General features: G+C 41.6%; 1 protein-coding gene across 5 annotated transcripts in view; it reads right to left on the reverse strand.

Moving 5' to 3' along the window:
* Positions 1 to 16,498: 16,498 nt before the first annotated feature.
* Positions 16,499 to 27,478, reverse strand: part of NOL4 (nucleolar protein 4) — a 187,834-nt gene continuing 176,854 nt past the window's right edge. For all 5 annotated transcript variants that reach the window (XM_077185241.1, XM_054630333.2, XM_054630325.2 and 2 more), the window contains 2 exons: positions 24,923 to 25,003; positions 16,499 to 18,447 (listed from right to left, as the gene is read on the reverse strand). In XM_077185241.1, coding sequence (XP_077041356.1) covers positions 18,254 to 18,447; positions 24,923 to 25,003 — 275 coding nt within the window. In that variant the 3' untranslated portion in view covers positions 16,499 to 18,253. The remainder of the gene's footprint in view (positions 18,448 to 24,922; positions 25,004 to 27,478) is intronic.

Here is a 27,478-nt window from a genome sequence, read left to right on the forward strand (position 1 = left end):
ACTGCTCCCACTGAAGTGAGTTCAAAAATTTCAAGAGATGCAAAAATGAGTCTGCAAAGAGCCTCCCCAATCACTACTGGGAATGGCACATGTTACCTGCTGGGGCTTTCTGAGCACAAATAAGAGCTGGAAAATCTTGACCAACATGAAGAACACAGCTCAGCCATGCATGGCTTATTGGAACTCCCTTCTTCAGGCAAGCCTTCACCAGAGGACCTGGAGCTGAGTACAGGGTGCTGGGACTTGAGTGGGGAGATGAGGAGGTACCTAGGGCAGGTCATCACAAGCATGCAAAAAGCTTCATTGCACAATCATCATGCGGTCATACAATGGCTGGGGCTGACAGGGACCCCAAAAATTATCCAGCTTCAATATCCCCACTGTGGGCAAGGACACCTTTCAGTAGACCACCTTGCTTAGAGGCCTATCCAACCTGGCCTTGAACACTCCCAGGAACAGGGCATTTGAACCAAGAAACCAGAGAAGAAGGAGCTTCATATGAGAAGGACCTTCCTATCCTCAAACACAGGATTTTTTATTTTTCTGCCCACTGTGCCTATGAAGGGAAAACTCTGCCTTTACAGAATGGCCCATCTGTTCTGCTGGAGGGTGGAAGTAAGTGGCAGCTCAGAACTCCCAAGAAAGGTGAGACAGCCTTTTTACCTGCTCAGCAGAGGTGCTACAACATGGTCGGTGAATCGAGTTGGTGCCCTGGAGTAGAAAGGAGAACAAAACAAAAAGGACTAAGAGGATGAGGTGATCTGTAAGCCACAGACAGAAGGGTGGTCAAATGGGACCCCACAGGTCCGTGCTGAGCTACAGACTGAAGTACAGACTGAATGCCTTCTCCTGCACAGGGAGCAGCACACGGAGCCTGAGCTGTCTCACGGCTGGGCTGTGGGTGATGTGCTGTGTGCTGGGTGTGCACAGCATGAGCTGTGTGCTGGGTGTGCACAGCATGAGCTGAGATCATTCACAGGGGCCTCGGTGGCCCTGGGCTCAGAGAAAGCAGGGAAAGTGGGACAGGCAGGACATGAGGAGCAGGAAAAACAAGATGTTGGAAATCAGAGGAAAAGAAAAGGTGAGGTGAGAGCTTATGGCTGCAGCTGCACTTTTCAGCCCACATGGGCCACTTGGAACCGGGAATTACCTTCTCCCTCCTTAACCACAATCTCCTGCATTTCTGCAAAGTATAATTTATGGGGAAATTCCATAATTTTTCTAAAGATAGTACAATTTACATATCACATTTGCATTTTGTGACTTATTTGCATACCAGTCCCACTTAGTTGCTCCTCCTGCATTTAAAAATTTCAAACATGTTACATCTATAAGCAAATATTGAACATGTAGTAACAACTACTAAAATCACCGTTTAATCATTGGAACATGTACTATTTGTTCATGGCAGGAATGTTCAGTAGCAAAGATTTGCAGGACGTACAGAAATAATAGTGGCATTGGGAAAAGTTTTCAGAATGAAAGCTAGGTACTGGTTTTATGGTCTTCAAAAAGAGTGTGCTGGCAGTGGCTAATGGTTGTTGTGGAGGCTGTTGAGAGGTGACCTGCTGTGAGATCATGGGGCCCTTGGCTCCAGAAGATACTGGCTGGGGTCACTGAGGGGACAGAGAAGCAAGCAGGTCTAAGGAACTGTTTTCTGCAGGAAAAGAGTTCCAGTCTTGAAGGAGAACCGTGGAGTAGAGTAGGGTAATGTAGACTTATTTCTTCTTTTGAATATGATGACTAGCCCAAGGAGGGGATTTCTGTGTAGGAGACTAGCCTGAAGGGTGGAAGGGCTCCCAGGGAGCTCTAGCTAAAAGGTGGGACTCCATCAAGAAGTGTGACACATACTAATTTTGTATTGGTGGTGGTAGAAGAACTGTGAATTTGAATTATTTTTTCAATTAAAATCTTGCAGCACAGCTGAAAGCAGTATCCACTCTTGGAGTTGCTGCGTGCCTCAGAAAAGAGAGAAGGTTGTTGAATGGAAGAAACATGGTTGTCTCAGGTGGGACTGGGCAGCTCCTCCATGAATTGTGCTATTCCCCACTTGGAACTAGAGCACATGATAGCAAAGGATGTTCCTGGAAGAGAGATATCCTCACTCTTTTACTTCATCCACTCTCATCAACCTTCCCTGCCCCTGCCTTCTCTGGCAGTTACTCTGTCATCTGTTTCACCTCCTCTGTTGTCCCTATCTCAGGTTTCATTCACAAAGCCTGAGCTTGTTCAGTATAGTGATAAGAGAGAGGAGTAACAAGGGGTTTGAAGAAGAGAAATACAAGCCAGAGGAAAAAAATCTTCAATTGAAGAAGGAATGCCATATTGTTTGTCTTGTGTAGTGTTCTTTTTCAATGAAATTATCTCTACAGTCCATAATTAATTCCTTTTTCTTGCAATTACATCAATTAGCATGTAACACAGATAAATTGAAGAGGCAGTATTTTGCCTCCAGCAGCCAGCAGTGCAATATGTTAAGCCATCGAATCATCTATGGTGCTGCAGAACATTCCTCCCTTTGAAAAAAAATTGCCCACCATTAAAGCACTAGCAAAGAAAAATGAGCCAGAGGTTTATGGCAAAGAGGCAGTGCTTCAAATGTACATTTTATGCTGCTAAAGAGAGCCCCAGTACTGTGACCAAAATCCCATTAAATGGAACACTTTCTATTTAAATCTTCCCATGACATGATTCTGGTATTACTGCACCAGGGAGGCACATAACTGTCAGGCTCAAAGGCTGCTCTTCTTTCCTTCCCTGGATGGCTCTGCAGACTCAGGCTGTCACTTCCAGTTCAGGATCTCAGCTAAGTGCCAAACTCCAGCGTAGAACAACGCCCCTTGGCTTGTGTGCCTTACCCAGCGAGGCATCACCCATGTAGCACTCAGGTGAGAAAGCTCAAGACTTCTCAAGGAAAACTGCAGTGCTGTTACTCCTTCCCTGGGCCACCAGCTCTGCTGTGTCCCTCACAGTATGAACTCCATTTGTGGGTGCCTGCTATGGATACAGTGATGCACTTCACTCATGAGAAAGAAGCAGCAAATTTTTTTACTGATATAAACCAACAATTTCACAAAATCTCATAGCAAATGCAACACTGGCTCGACAAGATTTGTTGGCAAAGAGCACTTGATTATTTACTGCATGGAGGGCAGGGCCAGACAAAACTATCAGGGAGACCTTCCCATTGAGTCATGAGGTTCAAAAAAGACCCCCTTTTATTCTAAAATCCTTTTCAGAAGGGAGTTTTGCTGAAGCTGAATCCAGACTTAGACCCAGACTTAACCAATCGTTTATAGCTAAATTATTATGTGTACACAATCGATCCTTTATATCACTTAGATGAGATTTAAAATTTGAGTAACCTAATAATCTGAGAATTACTACTGAGAATCCATTGTGGCAAGAAATCTCTCATTCTTGAGGAGTAATGTTGAGAAGCATCCCTGTTCAAGGGGAGATCCTGTAGTGCAGCCCCGAGCTGTGCAGGAGAGCTCCCCAGGCCCCTGGCTGTCCACAGTTTATGGAGTAGGACAATGACTTACAGTTCTATTTGCATATCAACTACAGAAGCTGGTTCCTGCCAAGTCTGGCTTTTGGTCAACCTTGATCAGGTATATGGTGAGGGAGTGGGGATGTTTTACTCAGGTCAGCCCTTGGCTACTGTGCTGTTTTCCACCTGCACTGAATCCATTAGGAGTCAGATGCAGCCATCAGGTCCAGATTCATCCATTGACACCACTGCTGGTAGTTATCCCTTGGGCAGGTGTGCAGGAAATAAAGGCCAGATTTTGGGAGATCGGGGAGCACATCCTCACAGTGCCTCACCTGTCTTTTTCCACTGGTGGATAGGCCTCTGGCAGTGTTAACCTGGTCAGCACTGAATGGAGAATAATGACTCAAACTAGAAGTTTTGGTTGTTGTTTTTGAATCACCCTTTGGGCATTCAAGGCATGCTGTGGTTTCTTACCCACACAGAGAAGAGTTTCTCATCATGAAGGGCAGCAAAGTGTGCTCTGTGTCTGGCATTACCTGAAATGTCACACTTAGCTTTCTGTCAAGGGGCTGGTCCACACATCTTGGATACACTTAATGCTGGTTTACAGTCAGCACGTGTTAAATGCCTGCAGTAATCCCAAGTGCAGTGTATACAGAGTGGAGTACAGCAGCTGGTTCAGAGGAAAAAATGCTTAAATGACTCTTCATAGACTGTCATACCAACCTCTCCAAACACTGGTGATGTTACACAATACTGTAAGAGAAAAAAAGAAACATAAATGTTAAACTAAAGTCTCAGAAACTTACTTTGTCCACTGACAGGCTAAAATACGCCTCCTTTTTTATCATTTTGTATTGGAAGGTCGGCCTTTTTTGCTCCCAGTTCAAGAGCTTCAATGTAATCATCATTTCTATGATGTAGACAGCTATAGCTACATTTTCATATTTACCTAATTTGTAAGGTATATAGAAAACCCATCAGATTTGGGATTCCTTGTAGAAGCAACTAGCAATAGCCAGTAGATCAACCGGATTGCTGTTTTGGATAGGATGTTACGTTTGGTTTTTCATGTCTTGTACCTAGATATTGAACTTTTCTTCATGGCTTGATCAGTTGCCTTAGCCTTGGTTTTCTTCCTTCATCCCAGAATATTAGAATTATTGAAACAGGGAATTGCTTCCTGGTAAGTCTTCAGTGTCTGTCAAGCTGAAATGATTTTACACCCTTCTTGCAGTTCATAGTGGGCATGGTCTCAGAAAGCACACAAAGATCTGAGCATCAGGTAAATTCTTCCTCCAAGGTATTTTCCATATCAGTCCTTAACAACACTGGGCAATGCAGAAGTCTAAATTAATGTTCATCTCTTCTTTGGGCCAACAGGACTCCACCATCCTGCCTAATGCTCACTGTGTGAGAATTAAACTCTGCTAACCACCCCCTCAACCCCAAAATCCCAAATAATCTGAGAGAGATAATATATTCAAAAGGGTAGGCAGGTTTAAATATGGTGTCTGTCAAGTAACTGAGCCCATACTTGGCTGCAAATATTTTTTAACATTTTTCCTGGCCAATATTAGTATTTATCAAAGCTCTCTTTTGTTTAAGGAAGGACTTGCTGCCTCCATCCTGTCTGCTTAGTCCTGTAGTGCAAGCATTTAGCTGAATGCATGACACAACAGTAATTACTGTGCCAAACCCAACCAGCTGCTGTTTAAAAAAGAAATCCCCCGAAAATCTAAGAAACAAAACCACTGGATTGTGCCTAACAATGCAGAATTAGACAGTGGAGAAGGGGAAAGCTTTATTTGACCATTAATATTCAGCAAAGTAACAGGGAGACTGGAAATGAATGTCAAGAGCAAGTAGCACGTTGAAGAAATGTCTCCTCCAAGTTTATTCCCTTGTAAGACCCCTTCTCAGTGTAGGGTGGTGCCACAGTGTAAGGCACACAGAGAGCCAGACACTTGGAGTGAACAAAGGCCTGTCTCCTGCTGTTGCTTAATGCTGTAACTTTTATTAGCAGCAAGTGACAGCGGTTTAGCCTCCCTTCCTTTTTCTGGATGATTACATTCCTAAGCCGATTGACTGCGGTGACTAAAGGCAGCTGTTGATCCACACTCCTTCCTCTTAAACACACAATGGCACACGAAGAAAAGAAACACCAGATTTCCTGTGTTCAGGACAGGCTTAAGGTTTTCATTGCCTCAACAGAGGTGAAAAATTGTTTGCTGGATCAGGAACCCAGGATCCCTAAGGGTAAAGTTTCCACATGCCTAGCAAAAGAAGGTGAGGGTACTCTGAGTTTGGGGGCACAGAACTGAGCCTCTTCCTAAGTTCCTTTTCCTCTTGTCCCAGACATGGGGGAAAGGGTGGGAAAGGGGACTACACTAGTAGCATGCATTTGGTTGGATTTGGGCCACTAAGTCATCAGCCCTGACAGAAAAAAGGAGGATTAATGAATCAAAATGCAGCCTACATGGTCTTTACACAGAATTAGATGTAGATATGTAAATGGAATTAGTTTCCTTCTTTTTATTTTTTTTTTCCCCCATTTTTGTTTATACATGGATTTGTTTCCATGCCTAAGTCCAGGGAGGTGCTTCACACCATGCTCAGAAGACCTTCAGGACATGTAAAGTGGCAGCTGTCTTTTCTGCTAAGGCTGAGGGGTGCAAGGCCAGTGCATGGGGACGTGGATGGTGTGGAATGGGCAGTTCACTGAACTTGCAAGCCATCCTTTGAGGTTGTAAATAGCACTGCTGTAGGGGATGGTATTGGGAAAGGATTCCTCATAACCACAAAACAGCTGATAAGCTGGCTCTTCAAGAGGTACTGCCTTTTAACTAACTTGTCTGTGTGAACTGGCAGAAAATTTTACCTCAGGAGGAAAGATGATAGTGGAAGTGGAGTTGCAGCTATAATTAGCCAATTAAGCTTTTTTTCAAGGAAAAACATGTCTTAGATATCACCTTTTTTTGCTGTAAATTAATGGAAAAAACCCCAATCTCTTTCTGCAAAGATTTAGGTGGCCAATTTCCTGCTTCAGCCTCTGCTGTCTGCGATGCACAGTAAATACATCAGCTACAGGTCTCAGGAGATGTTGATCTAACAAGAAGGCTCCTGCTTCTGTCTTATCTCAGGTGGGAGGTAATTTACTGTTTAAAGGAAAATGCAAGAGCAAGGCCTCATTTGCAAAAAGAAAATACAAGTAAAGGAGTGGTAGGGATGTTTTTTCCTTGTGCACAAACTAGTGAGGCAATGCAGCTGTAGCGAAAAGGGATCTAACAAAAAAATTCAGATCACTTTCCCCCCTGACAAAGCTGTGGGATATATGCTTAGGAATTTCTAGCTAATGCAAAATATGGATTTCCAGATGAAATTCAACTGAATGTGTTAAAGATACAACTACACCTTTTAATGGGATAGTTGTGTGGAAAAAAACCCCTAAAACTTTAATCTCTCCAAATGAAGTTTTCAAAAATGGTTAAAAGCAAAACATACTTTTTCCACAAGGAACCTGTGCCATCTGTTTTACTGCTTTGGAAACTGCAATATGGAAAAAAGTTCCTTTTGTGTGCTAAGAACAAATAAGAAATGTTTGTATCCTTACTACCTTTTGCTCCTCTCTCTCTCTTTCTCTCTCCATATACCTAAGCTTTCATTCATATTTGAGTGACATAAAATGATTTATGAAGTATTGGCCAGATGTACAGTTTGGAAACTGATGGAAAAACTTCTTGATTCTGCTTTGTGCAGTGTGAAAATGGATTTATGCACACTGGAAGAACTTAACAGGGATGACAATCTGATAAGTGACATTGTTGTGGTAATTAATTTAGAGGAAAAAACCTAGACTGGATCTCAAAAGCTTGAGTTGGATAATAGCTCACTGGTAAACCATATCCTGAGACATGAAAGCACTGCTGGTGTGCTGTCAAATAGGGAAAGTCTGTTCAATAATGAAACAGGACACACTAGGGAAGCAGGTGACTTTCCAGGTGGTAATAGGAGTACCAGTGTGGGTCTGAGTTGGAAAGGTCACAGTCCAATGGAGTTAGCACTGAGGAGTGGAAAGATCCTGCTTTTTGTGAAGATGCCAGGAAGTTGCTTGGTTTAGAAACACCTTGGAAAATTCTGCACCCTTTGATGGAGTGATGTGGTAAAACATGTTATTTTAATTTCAACCCACAAGTACTGATTATAGTTCCTACAAATCTGTTTTCTGTGTGGATGAAACAGATGATATAAGGTGAGAAAGTGTGTAAGTCACAAATGCTCTGATGACAATAACCACATAAAAGGGTTGAAAGTGTGATTCTACTGCTTCTCTCCACATCACCTTCAGTCCACCCCTGGTGTCTTCAGAAAACTCCATCAACTGTTACATTACCACAAATGAAAGAAACTCAGGCTTACCTTCAGCAGCCCTTGTAGGATATGACGGTGGAAGCTGCTTGTCTGTGATGAGCTTTCCAAAGCCCTGGGCTAAATCAGCAGCTGTGCCTTTCAGGCAGCAGTGGTGATGTTTACACTGTTCTTCAGCCAGAGCTAAAAGGAAGTGGCTTGTCTGGACTCCAGGGCACAGCAGCCAAGGATGCCACAGTGCCCTGGGCCACGCTGACCCAGGCTGCAGCTGCCCCTTGCAGACACTGCTGTGTCTGAACACACCCCCTCCTTTTGCAAGCTGCAGTGGTTGTGCTGCCCATGTGAATGGACATACCTCAGTAATCATTTCAATGGGAAACAAAAAATCCCATTCTTGGCAGATTTATTTCATCATTCAGAAGGAGCTGCATCTATTTATTTTGGTTATCTCTACCAGTAGGTGTCATGCTACAGCAACCTGTGAAAATTCTTGGTGGAGTGGGAGATAAAGTGGTTAAATAAAAACTAAAAATTACAGAATTTTATTTAAATCATTGGATGCCAGTGGTTAAAAGGGTGGTTAATTTTGCTAGATGCTGCCACACAGATATTACTCCCCTTGTTTTGGATGTGCTGCAAATGAAAACCTCTGTCATTGCCCCCAGAATTTCTTTTTGATGCCTGTGGAATACACCAGTTTCTCTTCTTCCAGGAATGGTACCTGCCCTTCAGTGGGACACACTAATAATGGGGTGGGGAAGTGACTGACGAGTGACATTCTCTAAAGAAATTAATGATAACCTCTCCTTTGAAGAAAGAGATTGGAAACAAATGCCACACACATTTGCTATGTCTAAGAGCAGTCCACTTAGATATTTTTGTCACACACATCAAAGCATCAAAGCACAACTCTCAGCCATGTCCAATTTTGTGATGGTTTCATCCTTCCTGGGGAAAAAAAAACAAAAGTCTGTCTACTCTGGAAAATCAATTAAATCAATTAAAAGGAACTCTGATATGCCAGATAGTCAATCAGGTGCCTACAAGGATTGCATCCATTCAGAATTGCTGCAAATTACAGCATGACATGAGTTTTCTCTCACCTTTCCAACAGCAAGCCTGGTGCTAATGCCAGGCAGGGTGTTTAGTTTTTCAGGCTTTTGCCTGCACGGGCACGCTGCATTTTAAGTGTAAAGTAGCAGTGTTTTAAAGTTTGATCTGATTGCTGGCCTGAAGACTTCTCCTGAACATTTCTCCTGCTCCCAATAAAGGCATCTGTTAAAAGTTTTGTGGTGGTTTTTTTTTGGTTGGTTGGTTGGCTTGGAGTTGTTTTATTTATTTATCTCAGCCCTTTAAAGGCTGGAAACAAACCCCAAACCCACCCCCATCACATCACATGAAAGGGCCTGTTGCTATTCAGTGAGAGAATAAAAACTGAAGTTCAAAGTCTTATTAGAAATGTCTAAACCTTCCTTTGTCTACCTTTGCTTCATGTTCTCAGCAAAGTTCTTAATCTAAGCTTGAGAAATCATGCAAATCTATTCTGGACATTTTTAATGATTTTTGCAATCCATATTTTTGAATCTGTTCTTCAGTTTTTAAGACATATATGTTTACAACTAAATTTCTAGATTCTTAAAGGGTTAAGGTGAAAAAATAAAAGGATTCCTCAGCACAGATGGAAGCAAAAAATATTTAAGAATATGCACTTCATTTTAGTGAAAACTCCAACCCTGCAAATTCAGTAAAGAGGGAGTGTAAGAACAAACACAGCATGGAGGTTAGGAAGGTACCATGGTACAGGATTGACCTCAAGGAGCCTGTGAGTGACTTCTAGTCAGGCAAGACTTGATGGAACTTTTTAGTCAGACTCACCAACACCCACAGAAAAGCCCTTGTGGACCTCTGACCTGGAGGGGCTGATCACCCAAGTCTTACTTGAGCGTTGGCTGATAAGCACTGCCATCTGCAGAACAGAACCAAAACTTCTTAATTGGTAATACAACCTCTTTGACAAGTGTGGGTTTTACACAGCACACCTCCAGCATGTCATGCTGTCACTCTTGAAGGAAATGAGACAAGATCACTACATTATTTTGGTATCTCAAAATACTTTGGGAAGAAGTCTGGTCTCTGCTGAATTCAACAACAGCGAAATATTCATGAAGCAAAGCTACCACAGTAAGCCTGCTTGTCACAACTAGCCCACTTCAGAGTGGTTTACCATTTCTTAGCATTCAAGCTGAATCTACTACTTGGCAACTAAATGTTACAAGTGAACATACCAAATTAGCTAGCAGGTTTCAGTGGATGAACACAGAGTCTGTTGCACCCAAACCAAATGCTTACGTTTTTTTGAATTGGAGGAGTCTCAATCAGTTATGAATGAGCTTTTAACCTTCATCCTAGACCTGTCAGCCTTCTAGAAAGCAACTTATGCTCAGAGTACATGTTGCAGGCCTCCCAGCTCAGCCTGGGTTGCTGGAAGAGCTATTATAATTAAAGATGTGTTATCAACTGCCCTGCTTTTGGCTGGGGTACGGTTAATCCTCCCAGTAGCTGCTGCAGTGCTGTGGTTGGATTTAGAATGAGAACAATGTTGATGACACACTGGTGTTCTAGCTGTTGCTTTGTAGTGGCCAGGGATCCTTCAGCCTCTCATCCCACCCCACCAGGGAGCAGGCTGGGGGACACAAGAAGCAGGACAGCTGACCCCAGCTGGCCTGAGGGGTGTCACACACCATATGGCTCCATACATAACCTGAGGGAGGGAAAAGAGGGACAGCTGGCCAGGAACACTGCTCAGGAACTGACTGGGTGGTGGCAATTGCACACTCTCTGTGACATTTGCCAAGTCCTGAAGCTAAGACTGAAGTGAATGCTTCTCATTTTTATAAAGATTTTCAAAAGTCTTAGCCTGAGATCTGCTGCTCTCTGTTCAATGGGCTCCATTCATTTTTCCCATTCAGGAGTGGCCCCAATAACTTTTATTCACAGCCTGGGACAAGATCTGCATAATTTGTAGGTAGCTGTTTCTGATAGTTCATGAATATAAATTTAGTGAACAAAAAGTGTGCCCTCTCAAAATGTGTCAAGTTGAGTCCTGACTCAAGTAACTTCAGTCTGCAGAGTCCTCTCAGGGCCTGGTGCTCATCCAGGCACCCAACGCCTGCTGATTTCTGTCATCCTATTTTGCCATTCACCCTGTATTACCATAACAATGACATCCTCTTATTGGTGGGGAGAATGAGAAGCCTAATAAAATTCAGTATCCTTGTTAGTATTCTCATATTCCCCTACAGAAGAAAATAAAAAAATGTCCTTTTATAATGACAAGGATGGGCAGATGGCCCTTTTTAAGCAAAGATAAATTTTCACTGCTTTACATCCTAAAAATGTACCATCTTAGCACAATGTACAGAGAGACAGCTAGTAACCACATTTCTCTCTCAGTTTCTTGGCAGTGGAATTCTCTTTCAAGTTCTAAAATATCAGCCTGAAGTCCCAGTGACAGTGACACTTATACCTAAGCTCTATCATTCCAAAGAGATTTTCCAAAAACTTCTCAGCCCCAAAATACAGGGAACCCAGCCAAAAGGCCACTGGGAATGAGAGCCTTTCTGTAGCATCACACAGAGCTCATAGCAGCCCTCTCCAAGGCTAATAATGAGCCAAGAGACTGGATCCTCAGGGATGCCATCCAGAAGGAACTTAGTAGGCTTGTGGAGGGACCCTCATCAGGCTTAAAAAGGTCAAGTGCAATGTTCTGCACCTGGGTCAGGGCAACCCTCAATATCAATATAGGCTGGGAATGGATGGATTGGGACTGGAGAAGGACTTGGGAATACCTGTGGATGAAAAACTGGACACAAGCCAGCAATGTGTGCTTGCAGGCCAGAAAGATGGACACATCCTTGCCCACCTAATGAAAATTGTGGCCTCCTCAGGAGTTCCCCACACAAGGAACTCTGGAGTTCCCCACACATAGATCTGCTGGAGCAGGTCCAGAGGAGAGCCACAAAAATGGTCAGAGGACTGGAACACCTCCCTTATGAGCAAATGCCTAGGGAGCTGGAGTTATTCAGCCTGGAGAAAAGAAGGCTCTGGAGCAGCCAGAGAAGCCTTTTGATAAGTAAGAAGGACAGAAAGTTATTTTTCGCCAAGGCCTGCAGTGGCAGGACAAGGGGCAATGAGGGCAATGATTTTAAGCTGAGAGAGGGTAAATTTATATGGAATGTAAGGAAGACATTTTTTACAATGAAGATGGGGGGGCACTGGAACAGATTACGCTGAGAAGCTGTGGAGCTGTGGATGCCCCTCTGGAAATGTTCAAGGCCTAGTTGGACGGGGCTTTGAAAGTGGTCCCTGCCCATGGAGGGAGGTTGGACTAGATGAGCTTTGAAGGTCACCCCCCAAGGCAAAACATTATTTGATTGTATGACTCTACCAGAGTGTAAATGATTTAGTGTTTGAACCATTAAACTTTAGTCAATAACCACGTGGTAGTTTTTTAATTGACCATGATTTCAAGCCCTTTATCATCACTGTTTTTAAGGCAGCAGAATTACGCACGGCAGGGAGACTAAATGGGGTATGCTGTCTTCTGGACACCTGAGTCCAAACAAGAGAGTGGATTTATGCCATAGAGATTTGCCCCCAATAGCAGAAGAAATCTGGACTCCATAAACTGCAAACAAACAATACTGATAGCAATTTGTTTAAAAGGAAAAATCATATGATTTTATACTTAAGCACTGAGACAAATTTTCCAACTCTATGCTAGATATTAAGGATTTATATCAAATCCCTAATTTTATTTCTATTGTTATTTATCATTGAAATCAATTAATATATGCTTTAATAAAGTATAATTAGATTGGACAGAGACATTTAAAAAATAGCCTGTGCTTCAAATTATTAGAGAATGGCACTGAGAGTTAAGTATGCCTTGTAGCTTGCAATTTTCAAATATCAGGTGCAGCAAATGAACATTGTTAAGGCTGCCTGCTGGCTAGGGCAGTAAGAGCTTTTCTCAGCTAGAAGCTATTTCTCCTACAAAATATGAGAGGAAATAAATAGGTCAAGCTCATGGTGCTAAAGCACTGTGATCTGGGAACCACAAAGAAAATTAATTTAAAACAATTAAACAATGACATGTTGGAAATATTAATGATATTTATCCCTCCTATTTTTCCAATTCTTCCTGCTGCTTTTCCTGCTATGAGTACTCCATTGTGCTGTGAAAAGAAACAGCACCAAGAACTGATTAATGACCCTACAATAACAAAACAGCAGCCTCACAGGAAAAAAGGAAAAATTATCTGGTACAAGTTTCCAGGGGAGCATTAGGAAAAAATTTAATTTCTTTTCTGGAAAATCTTGAAAATTCAGTAACACTGCTTATTTTTAATTACCTACTGGAATTTACCTCCCTGCTAAGTCAAGAAAAGGAAGATAAACCTATCTATGTGCTGGATCCTTTTCCCAGCTCTCCTTACACCAGAGTTGGCTACCTACAGAGAAGATAAACTTACAAAAAAGTTTTATATATAGTCACAATAATTAGAACTCTTACACTGTGTTTCCAGACATCATTAGAAAAAGGAGCAAAAAATTTTGCATAGAATATCTTTATCCAGACTTGGGGAAATCAAGTGAATTATGTGGCACAACATAAAGTTTCTATTCACAAAGTAGTCAGTAATTTTACAGCCTTTGCAGCTCCTTTGTGCTCCTTCGTTCAGTGGTGAAAAAGAGATTTAAGCAGGTAATTTTAGAAGAGGTAAGAAAAAAACATTTCTGCACCCTGTTATACAACATTTGATTTAGTTCTGACCATGGAAAGGGGTCAACAGACCCAGGCATTCACAGGTTGCATGGCCTCAAGCAACTAATTTCTCTTTTTTCCTGCTATTTTTTAATGATATATCATGCCACATGACATCATTCTTGGCCAAAAAGAAGTAGTGGGAATTGTACTTAGGGTACACCCTAAATAGCCTGGGGATCTGCTGGGCATCACATCTCCTGGTGGGAAGTGATGAGGGATTACCTCTGCATCCCTTCTGCTTTTTCATTCTTTACTTACTCAGTTTGACCCAGTTTTTTCCCTCACTTTTGCTCTTTGGATTTTTCCCCTGTGCCACTGTGGGGAGGGATTGGGAGGGTGGGTGGGGACTTACCTGCCAGCCAGGGACAGCCCACCACAGCCTCAAGCTCTTGTAGGCCATGGACGTGCATTTAGAAATCCTTGCTATAGGCTTGCTCTGTTCTTGTGGCCTGCTGTATCTAGCACATCTTTATCTGTTTTACACATTATTCAGAGATAGGCTACAAGGCTGGGAACAACTGGTCTTGTCCAGCACAGACATTTTATATTCTTACATATTTAATCCAGTAACCACCTTTATGATATTGCTTGATCTCTCCTATTCTCCCATTATTTCACAGTTCTTTTTCACATGCTGGTGTTTTTCAATAGTGGGTGGAGCCTGGACTAGATCCTGACTTCAGGATTTATCAAAATCAGTTTTTCTTTACATAGAAAATCGTCTTCTTTATGAATGCCTCACAAGCCTTTCAAAGCCAGATTCAGAGGAGCTTCAACAAATTTATGGGTAGTCTTTTAACACAGCGCTAGGCACTTTGAAGAAATAAAATTGCTCCTCATTTTCAATGGAGTTTTACCAACAAAACCTACCTCCAGCTACACTGTATTCAGCAGTGACTCAGGCCATTACAGCAAAAATATCCACATACTTTAGTATAACTCTGTTTTCCAAATAGTTTTATAGCCATAGTCACGTACATGTTCACCAGCGTTCCCTCATCATGAAAATTCCTTCTCTGTAGAGGATGGGCAGCTTTAGAACTGTCAAATACTTGCTTACCTCTGTATATTCTCTCTGTAGCTTCTGATACTCACCATGGCTAGTATGGTGGTGTCATCCTTCAATGACAGGCAGCAAGGTGCCAATCTGGATAAAAAACATTTGACTCCAGATCTCTTTTCATGTGTTTCCAGTTTCTCAGCAGGCATTGAAAGCAGTAAACCAAACCGATTAGTTGATAAGCTAGCCCGATTTTCCACTCTCACAACCCAAAGTTGAATCTAAAGATATTACCCACAGCTGTCCATGAAAACTACCCTGGAAATCAGGGAGAGAAGAATGGATGACTGACTTGTCTTCCCAGTGTGTATGTAATCCATGGTCAGGTTTGGTACTTAACTCTGTAGGGAAGTTTATGGACATTATGACATTTTCCCACCATCCCTCCCTGCCCAACAATCCCTTGGAGACTAGAGGTCTGACAGGACCACTCATAGAGAAACTCCAGGATAGTTGGGAAGATGTGAGGCTGTCTCAAGAAGGACCAGCACCTGCCAGTCTTGAAGCACTAGTTTAATAAAGATGTTGGATATAAGGGTAATCCTTTTCTGAAGTCAGCCTTAAGCAGCCATACTCAGTGGAGACTGGGTATTGTCCCATGCTGGAAGAAACTGGCCTTATCCTAACAGCAATATTTAGGCTGAGGTAACCAGGCCTCTGCTACAGAAGATGTGGATGAGAGAAAGAAATAACGCTGCAGTTGTTGCTGGGTGCCTGAGCAAGATGTTCTCCCTTGTGCTTTTACTGCCTTAGAAGGTTCAAAGAAGACACAAGCTAGAGGGCTCTGAGACCTGGATTCAAGAGGACAAATTTAGTTGCAATGCTTGGATCTAGATTTTCACACACGAAAATGGACAGAGGTTTATGGTCTCTCCTTCACAGGATGGGTCTCAATTTCAGTATCCTCTTAGAAGAGGAAGTTAAGACTATAATTGAATCGGTGATTGTTCCAAAGAAGAAATTAATAAACCCAGTACTTAGGGGCAGAAACAGCTCTAGAATAAAAACTCCCATCTGTCTGATGGAATTTGGTATAGACAAACCACTTGAGGACACACTTAAGTATCTGTATAAGACTTCAGAGGACATCAATTGCTCCTGTGATTGAAGGAGACCCTAAATATTCCAGAGGAGGCACACAGAAGAAGAGGATGTGTCTAGAAGACATGGAGAAGTATCAAAGTAGGCTGGGAATGGAGCTGGAAAAAGGGGAAACTAGTCATGGGCCTTGAAGGTTGTATGGTGACCCCAAACTTTCCTACTTCTCCCTCAAGAGAAGGAGTAATTGAGGGAGAAGAAAGAGCAGTCAGAGGACAGAAAACTGAATTAAATTTCTTACCTCCTTGTCCTCTAGCTTCTTGTCCTTACCTGGATTTAGCAAAAGAGCTTGAAAAGTGGTGAGGCTGCTCAGCTGAGCAGAAACAAATGCACCTCCTAAGTGATGGGGAACAACTGGTAAGGATTTGCAACAATATTCTCACATCCAAGAACAGGGGCCTCTAAAAAGACATCCAATAGTTTTTTAAGAACAAATGTAGAGTGGCACAATGGTGTTCCCTCCAGCCAACTTTAAATTATATATGCCTGTTACTCAATCCTACTGGATTTACTAAGTAATATTGAGAAACGATATTTGAGGGGCTGCATGAATTGGACTGGAAGGCCATTTTCCCTCTTTAAAGACCATTACAGTTATAGCTTTAAATGTTATTCCATTTAAATGTTATAATGTTTCACAATCATGTATTTAAACACAGAAATCTGTTTATTTACCCAAACAAAACAGAGGAAATGATTCCAGCCCTCAGGTTTTGAATTCTCATTTAAATATGTGAACATGAGTCCACAACTTAGAGATGTTTGTGTATCTATGTACCTCCAAAATACTCATATTTCATAGGCTTTTTCACATTAATATTCACCAACAGTATCACAAAAGTTCTTTTTCTTTTACATAACTGTAAGCAACAGTAATTCTAGAAACACTAGAGAAAAAAAAAGCATAGCAATGTCCACAGTTACAAGAAAAAGTGCACATTACTTGGTCACAATCACAGTCATTACTTGGAAAACTATATGTAACAAGTAGATATAAAATATCACTGATGCCTTAAACTCATTGTCAAAAACGGAATTACATAAAATTTTGTACATGAAATAAGGCAAATTTAGGAATGCACAAGAAACTTGTTATTCAACAAAAGCTAAACAACAGAACAGATAGTACAATAAGCATAAACTAAAGTACCTTTTTCTATATACTTAAAAAGAAGCCTGCCATAGTGCACAAAGAAAACACCATTAATGTGTAATCAATATTATAAAATAAGAAATAGAGGGGTTGGGAAGAGTGGGGAAGGGGAGAGAAGAGTTTTATTATAGTTGCAGCTGCATCCACTTACAGTTTTGTACAGGTTTTAGCTAGGCCTGGGAATTATACAAATTATACCAGAAGTGTCAATGACCTTCCTTGGTAAGAATTTTGTTTAAATTAAGGAAAAAAAATAAATACACACAAGAGTGCAAATTTTCAGATTGTCACTTGCAACCTCTTAACATTCATCATCTACATCCAATCACAACTAGAGGGACTTGTATAAGACAGCAGCAGTGATCATGGAGTCAGATGAGCTCACCGTAAGAAATCAAATCATCTTTTTTTTTCTCAACGATATGTCTTTTTTAAAAAACACTCAACTCTTTATTAATTGCTAATAAAGCTGCAATATATTACAGAATGGAGTTGAGAATGGCATGAATGCAGGAAATGCATACTTCCTTTGGAAGGTATTCCATAGATGACAATTTACAGTACACGGGGGAGGAAATTATCCAGCATCAAGAGTTACTCGTTGTAGAAAGAATATGAAGTTGGGGAGAAGGGCACAGCCAGGGATTCAAGAGAGGAAAGGGGGACTTAAAATAGCTCCTCAAAACATTTTCAGGACCAGTGAAAAAGTTTACCAAAGTAAAAATGAAAAATCTTGAATGAAAACAAAAATCTTTTGTTTCGTTTTTTATAAAAATTACATTTTTTTAAAATACAAGATCCTTTTAATTGCAATTGTGCCCTGTAGCAACAGGACATTTGGCAATGTTTTGCCATATACTGCAGCTTTAAGTCCAATGAGTCAGTATCACATTCCACTAATATTGCACTTGGATCTTGAACCACTTGTTTTAAAAAATCATCACAGCATCTTCTGTTTCCTCCACTTGTTAGAATGAGTTAATTTCTAGCCACTTTTTCGATATTTATGCTGACACACTAAAACAAAAGCAATAGCCTGGACACAGTAAAGTACCTCGGAAACACCAGAGGTCGAAGTTCACTTTAAGCACCTTAACACATCACTTTATGGATCAAGAACAGTGTGGCATTATGGTAATTAACTCTCCTAAAGGACTGTGCAGTAACTGAAGTGTGTGCTCTGGGAAATCAAAATGTCATTAGTGGAAATTCTGAGATAAGACCAGGCCGGTGTGAAGGTCACATGACTCAGTTCTGCTGCAAAATAAGGTTTTCCAGTTCATCTGCAGAGCGCAACAAGAACGCGGCTGATTCCCGGTACCCTGCCACGAGCTGCCTCACTGCGTTTATTTCGGTGGGACTCAGCTGGGGTCTGGAGCTGGAACTACTGGAGGATCCAGAGCTGCTTGCTAACTGCCTCTTCATACTGAGATCTGTTGGACCTGCAGACAGCAAAGGGAAAGAAAAGAAGCTTCAGATCGGCTGCCAGAGACGTTTCACAGGTTTGTAGAGACCAATGCAGAGCAGTAGGACCTGCTCTCAGCTGAGTGCAAGTAGCAGAAATAAGCAATAATTGTTCTGTTACCAGTCACCTTGACAGGAACTACAGCAATTTATATTTATGTATCACAGACCCCACTTACAGAACATGAGGGGCAAGTCCACTGCCAGCAGAAAATTACCCTCCAGGGGCATATTCTAACAGTGTGAGCCACTCGCACCCCAAACCCTGCCCTGGGATCTGATGATGGTGATCAGGCAGAAGGTTCACCTCCTGTGCCTCTCCCCAGCTCCAGCTGCCATGGTGGACTTCATGGCAATATGCACACTTGCAATTTTTATCACAGAAAATCCAACTTATGTTCTCTAGACAGCTATTTTCACATTTTATGCTTCAATCAGCATGTGGCCAGATTGAATCCCTTGCAGACGTAGATAAATGGTCATCCACATGACTTGCCTGATGCTGTCTGATCACTTACATAAATAGCTGCTCATGAATGAGATTAGGCTGGTGACAATCTGGCTGCCACAGTGAGGAGCACACTATCATCTGTGAGGGCTGCATACAGCTGGCAACACATTGCAAGGATCTTGTAAGGCCAGAACACTGACAAGAGATTCTGCAGCAATCACCATGCTGTTGTATTGGCAGCTCACAGCAATATGCTTAGCACTTTTCTTCAAAAAATATTCTCAAGACCATGAATACTTCATATGGAAGACAGCATTCCTGAGGGCAGTCTGCAGGTTACTCTGATTGGCAAAACATCTGCCATCATGAACTTTAGCTTTGTGTGGAATTTCCTTGGCTGTTTGATCAGTTATTAACCAGCTAAGACGCATGGTGCCTTATTAAAGTGTTTGTAATTTCCACTTAGTACATTTTTTTTCTTCCTGGAGTGTAAATTTGGACAGGTAGAATTGGACTGAGGATTTTTTTGAGCATATATAGAAGGATATAGATGGCAACTATACCTATTAAGCAAATCTGGGAAATATTGCTCTCTCATTTTGGCAGTATAGCAAATCTGTACTTCCAGCAGGTAGACGACCAGACTAGCCTCACCCTAATCTTAATACTCTCCTGGAAATTGGGATCAAGACATCCAAAGCAATGGATCTTGCTTTCCTATGAGAAAAATGTCACTCTTCAATTTGATCAGTACACTATATGTCAATGCCAAGATTTTCCAGCAAAGACTGGAATAATTTTAAAATTTAGCATATGCAACTGCAGAACACAGAACACACTAATTCATACTGTGGAGGTTCTCCTAAATAATCCCAAAAAAATTATAAGATTCAAAAACACAGACTTGCAATCATAAGGACTAATGGCAAGAGATGCCTGATTTTCAGAAGCTGAAGATCTGGTCATAAACCTTATTTAATTTTCTTCCTTATATATCTGTGCAGAGGTACAGGTGAGACCACAAAAATGTGGAGATTGCCATGTCCCTATAAAAACTGAAGTCAATGAAAAATTTCCCTTTTAGTGAATAAAAGCAGAGCTGGGACTATGAAAAGAAACTACTCAAACAGAAAGGGTCCTATTAGATCTGATTTCCTACTACACAACTAGCATGAGCAGCACTTACCCTTACAACTTGTATTATCTGGTTTTACACCAGTATAAATGAACTGACTTTTAAATGACTTCCAGTGTACAGAGGATAAATTAAGCATAATTAACTTAGAATTAGAATTAGAATTTGTTTGGTGTGACCACATGCTGCAGGAAAATCATGACTGTGAAGAAGCTCAGAGGATATGTTTAAATAAAATCTTACCCAGCACAGGGAAGAATGGTTTACCAATCAAACGCCAGTTGGGCTGAATGGTTGTAAAGAGCCATTAAAGACTTCTACATTTATTGAGGCAGTAGTGAAAAAGCTGCCACTGACATATTGAGGGCATTGTACTCCATATGAACCTACTTTAACTTTTATGTTCTTTCCTCGACTTTCATTCATGTCACTGCCAAACACACACACACACACACACACACACACACACACACACACACACATACACACAAAAAAATATCTGGCAGAACAGAGTTTCTGCAATAGATAATTTCATTTTATGAAATGTAACTGTTTTCTCATTGGTAATCCAGATTTTAAGTGACAGAATAGGATATCAGTTTATGTCACTCATAAGTAAAATACACATGGAAATGTGCTTGGTCATATCTCTCAGGTTTTCCTTACACAAACTCATGGTGCACTGCTCTGAAAGGAAAGCTAAAAGAAGACCAGATATCCAATATGCACAAATCAGTATAAATCCTCACAAGTCTATAGGGTCACAGTTATTTACATAGTCTGAATATCTGGCTGGCTCTGTATTTCTCAATGTCTGGATTAACTTTCATGAAGAAAGTTTTTTAATTCTTCAGAATATTTATCTTTGCATCCTGGAGGTACTGGAAAAAGCCAGATGGCAGTCTGCATACACAAGGAACAACCACAACCCAAAACTCCTCTTGGTCTGGGAGATTTCTGTTATGTCAGAGCTCTTGCATACAAAGAAAATAAGATTTCTCAAATTTTAATGTACCCAGCTCCTTCAAACTACTTGGTGGGTGTCACTATAGGACACGAAAGAACACAAGCACACCACCGTTCTCAAGGCGAAGGAAAAAAGGGTAGTTTATTTTCTGACTCTAACCTTTATAGTTTTCCAAAAGTGACAGTGGATTGGAGGGTGACAGTGACACCTCTCCAATGACACTGGTCAAACCAACAGTCCATCAACTCTCTCCTCCTCCATAAAGGAATGCAAAACAATGAGTTGTTTACAGAAAGTGTGTGAGAAAGTTCACTACAAGAATGTCAACATCAGAAGGCTTAGAAAATCTTAAAAAAACAGAGTGACAGGTCGGCTTATTTTTTTTTTTTTAATTTACTAGGAAAATGGGAGTTTACTTCACTCCCCAATTCCTGCCTTGTACTTAACAACTCACAGCACTGTCCTCCTTCCCCCTCAAAGAAAACCCCTCTGAGGAAAAACCCAAAGGGATACACACAGAGAGAAGTTTCATAGCTATGATTTTGGGACACTGAGAACACCCATGCCTTTTCAGGAAGGGAAGCTGCCAGAGAACTGAACAGAAAAAAAAAAAGCCAATGCTTCATGTGGAGATAAGGATTTTAGCTCTTTTAATTATGTTATGTGACCCCTACATCTCACCTCTAAAGCTTGCCTATGACAGTCCAAGCTCTATATCTGGGAGAACACCTCACTCAGAGATTAGTCCCAGGATGTGTTATATTGGTCTCAGCTTTTAAGGGCTATGATAGACACTCACTGGCAGTAACAGAGATTCTCAAAGGTGGGCCAGGCTGCTAAATACTAAAATATTGTAACTTATTTGTAGCTTCATCAGTCGTACCTGGTCATTTAAAAACTGAGGAATAAGTGCAACCTATAAGTGCATTCCTGTGCTGTAGATTTTTCCCATGCAATTTTATGTGAATCAGCAACTGAAACATGGAAACCTAAAGCTTATTCATACCTACTGTATCTCTTTAATCAGAAAAATAAATCACAGCTATTTTGAAGGCTTAAAATAGCTGCTTAAGGACACTTTATGTATATCTATCTCCAGAAGCCATCATGACAGGTTACTAAATCTGGAAAAAGCTGAACAGCTTCACCACTATGTCTTTTTAACTCTTTACTATTTCTTTAGTCTATTTAACTTCATTTATTAAGCTGCCAGTCCTCACAGGAATGAGAAAGTGTATATTTGTAAAGACAGAAATCTGAATATTTCTGCAATGAATTTTGCAGTGTCAGGTTCCTCCAAGATGTTACTGCACATTTTAGCATACTGCTTCCTATTCTGGACTACTTCAGGACTATTAAAAATCTTGATTGCAAACATTATTATCAGGTTCCACAATGTCTGCTGAGCAAGCAAAGATAAAGCATATATCACAGAGATTAAGACAGGAGAGTTATTTCCATTTTTTTCTTTCTCTTAGTGCATATTGCCATAACATGAAATTGTCACCTCCCATGTTTCTATAACAGCACAACATTCTCACAAGCAGTGGATTAAACAAAGCTGAGACAAACCCTTTCTTTTATACTCTTTCAGAAGACTAAAGGCAGATTGTTCATCTGCTTCTTTTTTAGGTCACCTGATTGACACTTTAACATAAGAATATTTTTGATTTACTATCTCTGTCCAGTTACATTGACCTAATTTCCCCTGTGAGGTGCAATTGTTCTTGTTGGAACCACATTAGGCTGAATATGAAAACTCTAAAAACCCACTCAATGTGCTAGACAAACATTCATCAAATTAGCTGCTAGAAATGTCTGCCACTAAATACACTGTGGAACAAGTGGCTTTTTCTGTAAATTACAAGACTTTAATGGAACTAGTTACTGCCTCATGCACTACTCATTACCAACGTGATTTATATCAAATCCCAAAATATGGGTCAGATGTAGATGTGTTGATACTGATTGCTTAGACACTATCAACTGTCTCAGCAAAATTCCCTTAAGAATTGTATGTTGTCACTGGGTAGCTACCAATCTTATAATTAACAACTACTGAAAGAATAATAAATGTGTCAGTGACTCTCAAAATGGTTATCACTATTGTAGATAATAATGTAGAATAAAAAAATGTTTTTTAAAGCTTTATGTGCTCAAGCATCTACACGTTCATTAATAGTTCAGCAACCTTTTTCAGCAGTGATAATGCAAAAAGCAGTGACACTTATTTAGAGAAAAATACATTTGCTCATACTTTGAAATCTTTCTATAGCACCTATTCTGCTCTTCAATTTTTTCCCATGAATGGGTTTAGAAGAGAGGTTTGACTGCAAACCTTATATACTGCAATTAAACAAAATATAAAAAAAACTTATCAAAGTATGCCACCTTTTCTTTCCGAATCAGATGTATTTATTGTAATAAGAATGTTTTATTATGATTTTATGTATCTGTCAATGCTTCTTTTCCTCTTGCCTTCCAACACAGAGCAGATGTGCCTAAAAGTATTGCTTCAAGTGCCAGGAGAAATCAAGAAAACAGGAACTTGATGAATTGGAGCTTTTAAGCTCCTTTCTCCCTTCTACACCTCTCCCTCTGGAAGACACATCTTCTGCTACTTTAGACAGCAGGGAAAAAATGCTGTCTTGCCTGAGGAAAGTGATATGAAAAACACAGAAATGCCTACAGCCATCATTCATTTTCAGGGATCAGGACACACAGTGGTCTGTGATTAAATGATTATATGAGATCCTCCCTATCCTACACAGGAGATTAATTATGTGGTTTATACTGTGTTGCCTTAACAGTTGTCACCTCAGCTTTGCACAGAGGTAAGAAAGTCAGATACTGCCCAGTACATTCCATTTCCATCCCTGTGGTGGGAATGGAGTAGTACTTGCCTGTGCCACGTGTCCGACAATTTGAAGAGGATGAGGAAGAAGGAAGAGGAATGTGGGGAAGGTCTTAAGAGAAAATTCAGCCAACATTTTCCATCAAGAAGTTCCCCTTTGCCAAAATACAGGTCAAAACATTTAACTTCTCCCAACCCCACCTTTTGGGTTTTCAAATGGGAATAAACACACAGTCCCAGGTTCCTATATCTATCACTCTTGATCTGTTTCTTCATGCTCCAGGTTCTGTGTTAGAGACAAACTGTGTTCTCTTTCCCCTCTGTCCACTTTGATGTCATCAGGGTAGCACTGAGAACACAAAAGACTGTGCAAGAGTATGGTATAAAGAAGACCTGGACAGAGGAACCACAACAAAAACCCCATTTAACTACTACACCCTGGCAAGCCAACCTGTGAATAACCCACTGAGCACTTTAAAAACTAGCTACATGTTGGATATTCTCATCTGTTGGGGCTTTTTTCCTCCTAGTTTGCCACCAAGAATATCACCAAGTTTATCATCGCCATCAGCCATGCAAGTGCCAAGATTTTACAGAAGGTTACAACTTGACCCAATTTTTGGGTGTGGAAAGGAGGTGCCTTTCTTCCCTCTTATCTCATTAACAAGTGGACAAGAGTGCTCAGTACTGTTCTTCCTGCTGCAGATCAGCATGGTCATGCTGGTCCTTGGAGGCTCCCCCAGCTACCCTGCTGTCTTCAGCAGGGCTGCAGCATCTGCAGGACCAGGAGGCAAAGGACCAGGAAGGCTGACTGGCACATGGGTAGGAGTCCTGGCTAAAGCAGGGCAGAGCTGGGAGGGCACAGCCTCTGGAAGGAACGGCAGGGAGGGGTGAGCAGTGTGAGCGAAGTCCCTGAGCCACCAGCTGGGCCATTAGGCCATCATGGTCTGCAGGCCTGCCCCTGGGAGAGGAGGCTGAAAGAGAAGCCTGCCAGGGCCAGGACCTGCCGTGGTGTGGACATAATGGGATTCAGCCAAAGAACTCACCTGAGCTGGAAGGGGACTGGACGTTTGTGGTGCCTGGGATGCAGTGCTGAGTTGTGGCTGTGGTGGAGGTAGGCTGCAGATCTGTGGAGAGAAAGAGAGACACAACACTTTGTCTTACTGTGACATGAGGGCATATTCTGCATGACCAGCCCAACACCAAGTCTGAAATACCCTCTTTCTACACACACAAAAGGAAGTGACTGACATTTCTGGCTAGAAAACCAGACAATGATGCAGAACAGTCCCAAATCACCTCCAGGCAACCCAGCTATGGCAGCAGAAACACATCCCACAACTCCTAGAGAAAATGGACTTCAGGAAATGAAGCAACTGCAAAGACCATGACTCCAAGGAGCCCAAAATGACTTCAGAGAGTGCTGACAGTCATCAGGAGAGGGCAGACACCAACTCACTGGCCTGAAATATATGGGGAGACAAGCCAATCCCCCTTCCTCTGGAGATGCTCAGGCTACATGCAGGGACTTCAACAGCTCCTGGTGGTATCAAGAGATTTTCCTCTCAACATTATCTCCTGTCCTCACCCTCCTGCCCTCAAGCTGGACATTTTTCTGAGCTCAGTCCAGGAATGATAGAAGGGGGACAGCTGAAGCCTTTGTGGCTGGCTAAGAGCTGGCAGACAAATTCTGCATTCACAGAGCTATTGCACCTTGGAGGTTCTCTATTCAGTTCTGTAACAGGAACTGCATTAGCCTTAAAAAAGGGGAGCTGTGGAAATCCACCCTTCTCAAAGAGTAGCTCTCCTTCACCATCTAAACAAATCAAATACAACATGACCAAAGGCTTCTACCCAGCCCGTGTATGGGCTGACAGAGACTCTGTCAACCCGCAGATTGCTTGGTGAATATTTCCAGCCAAGCTGGATTGGCCTAAAATGTTTAAAAGGAGGGCAAAAGGAAACCTTGGTGCTGTAAGACCAAGGCTTTTCCTTCTGTGCTTTTTTGCCAGCCCATAATAAGGAGGGGTCATTGCACAAGCTGCTACATTCTGTTTGCTCATATTGAGCAGTTTCATGAAGGCTTGCCCCATGCAGTTGTGTGAGGAGCTAATTATGGCTCTGTAATTAGCCATGTGGAAGGACTGACCTCCCCATGAGGAGGGAAGCACTGCAACAGCAGGCAGAGAGAGGTCCCTGAGCCAGAGCCACCCAACAGTTGGGCGAACAGACAGCTAAGTCTGTAAGGTCAGAGTAGGGGTGAACTTTATATGGAGGAAATAGCCAAATTAAATGAGTCACAGAATACAAAATACATACATCAGCTGGACTACTAGACAGAGAGTTAATTGGACATTAATTATTATGTTACTGTGGGGGAAGGTCCAGAAATAGGTAATCAAGCAGTGAGTTTTAGATAGCTATTGCAGCTATTGCAACTTCTTTTTTTCCTGTTTTAGCAGACACAAAAAAACCAGACCTTATTTGTTTATACACGCATTCTGACTGAGGAGCCTATTTGTTTTTACACTAGGAGAACATCTGTAAATGTGACAAGAACATTTGATAGGTTACTATATTGAAAAGGAATTGCATTTTTAAATTAGTTCTTCGCTCCTGAAAACAATTCACAAGTAAATATCCTGTTCTCCAGAGAAGTATGTTATTAACCATTTTAACAGCCTTGCGTATGTTTGGAACAAGAGTCCTTGAAACAGTGTAATGACTGCAAGCAAGGGTCCTGTGAGGTCTGTCAGGAGGGCAATGGTTACCCCTGTCAACTGCAAGTCCAACCATTCCTCTTGTCTACCAACGGACACATGAGAGAGGACTGACAGATCTCACTGGCCTCCAAGTCCTCCCACTTCACCTGTGGGGAAACCAGTACCAGAGCCAGAGCAATTTACCCTGAATATCTGAGAGATAATTAGGTTGGCTCCTCGTTGGCTTTGTGTCAATGAGACTGGGGAATGAATGGAGTTGCCTTTCCACAACTTTCCTAATGATCTTCCTGATTTGACAAGTGGATCACAAATCACCAATCTAACTAGACTGTCAGCATCAACAACTGGTTTCTAAGTCCTGGCACACAAAGCCCTTTGGTTCCCGGAGCTTACGTACTTTGACTCGTGCAGGATCCCTGTGGAGAAGATGGGCACCTTGGCACAACCTTCCAACTGTGCAACCATGTGGGAGAAGTGCAATGGCTTACTGGTTTTTCAAGGTAAAAGAACGTACAGACAAAATTGTCCAGTGAAAGTAGGGAAAGGCAAGGAAGAAGAAATGTTTGAGCATATGTCTGTATAGAAACCTGTCTCGAGCTTTAATTGTGAAAAAACCACTGGAGTCCTCTGTGTTAAAGGCACAAAGAAGATGTGGCTTCTAATCAGAAGACACAATGAATTGATGGCTAAAAATGCATGTGGTTGGATGGTGGGTGCTGCTGCCTATTATCTGCTCCCAACAAACCTCTCCTGTGATGCTACAGATGGCATTTAATTTGTACATAATTTTTTAAAATTGCATGCTAAGGCAACATAGAATACTTTTGCTTAAACCCCAAAAGTCAGTACAAAATGCTAGTTATGAAAATGGATCCTATT

The sequence above is a fragment of the Agelaius phoeniceus genome, chromosome 1 (assembly GCF_051311805.1).
Source record: "Agelaius phoeniceus isolate bAgePho1 chromosome 1, bAgePho1.hap1, whole genome shotgun sequence".
Taxonomy (NCBI): Eukaryota; Metazoa; Chordata; class Aves; order Passeriformes; family Icteridae; genus Agelaius; species Agelaius phoeniceus.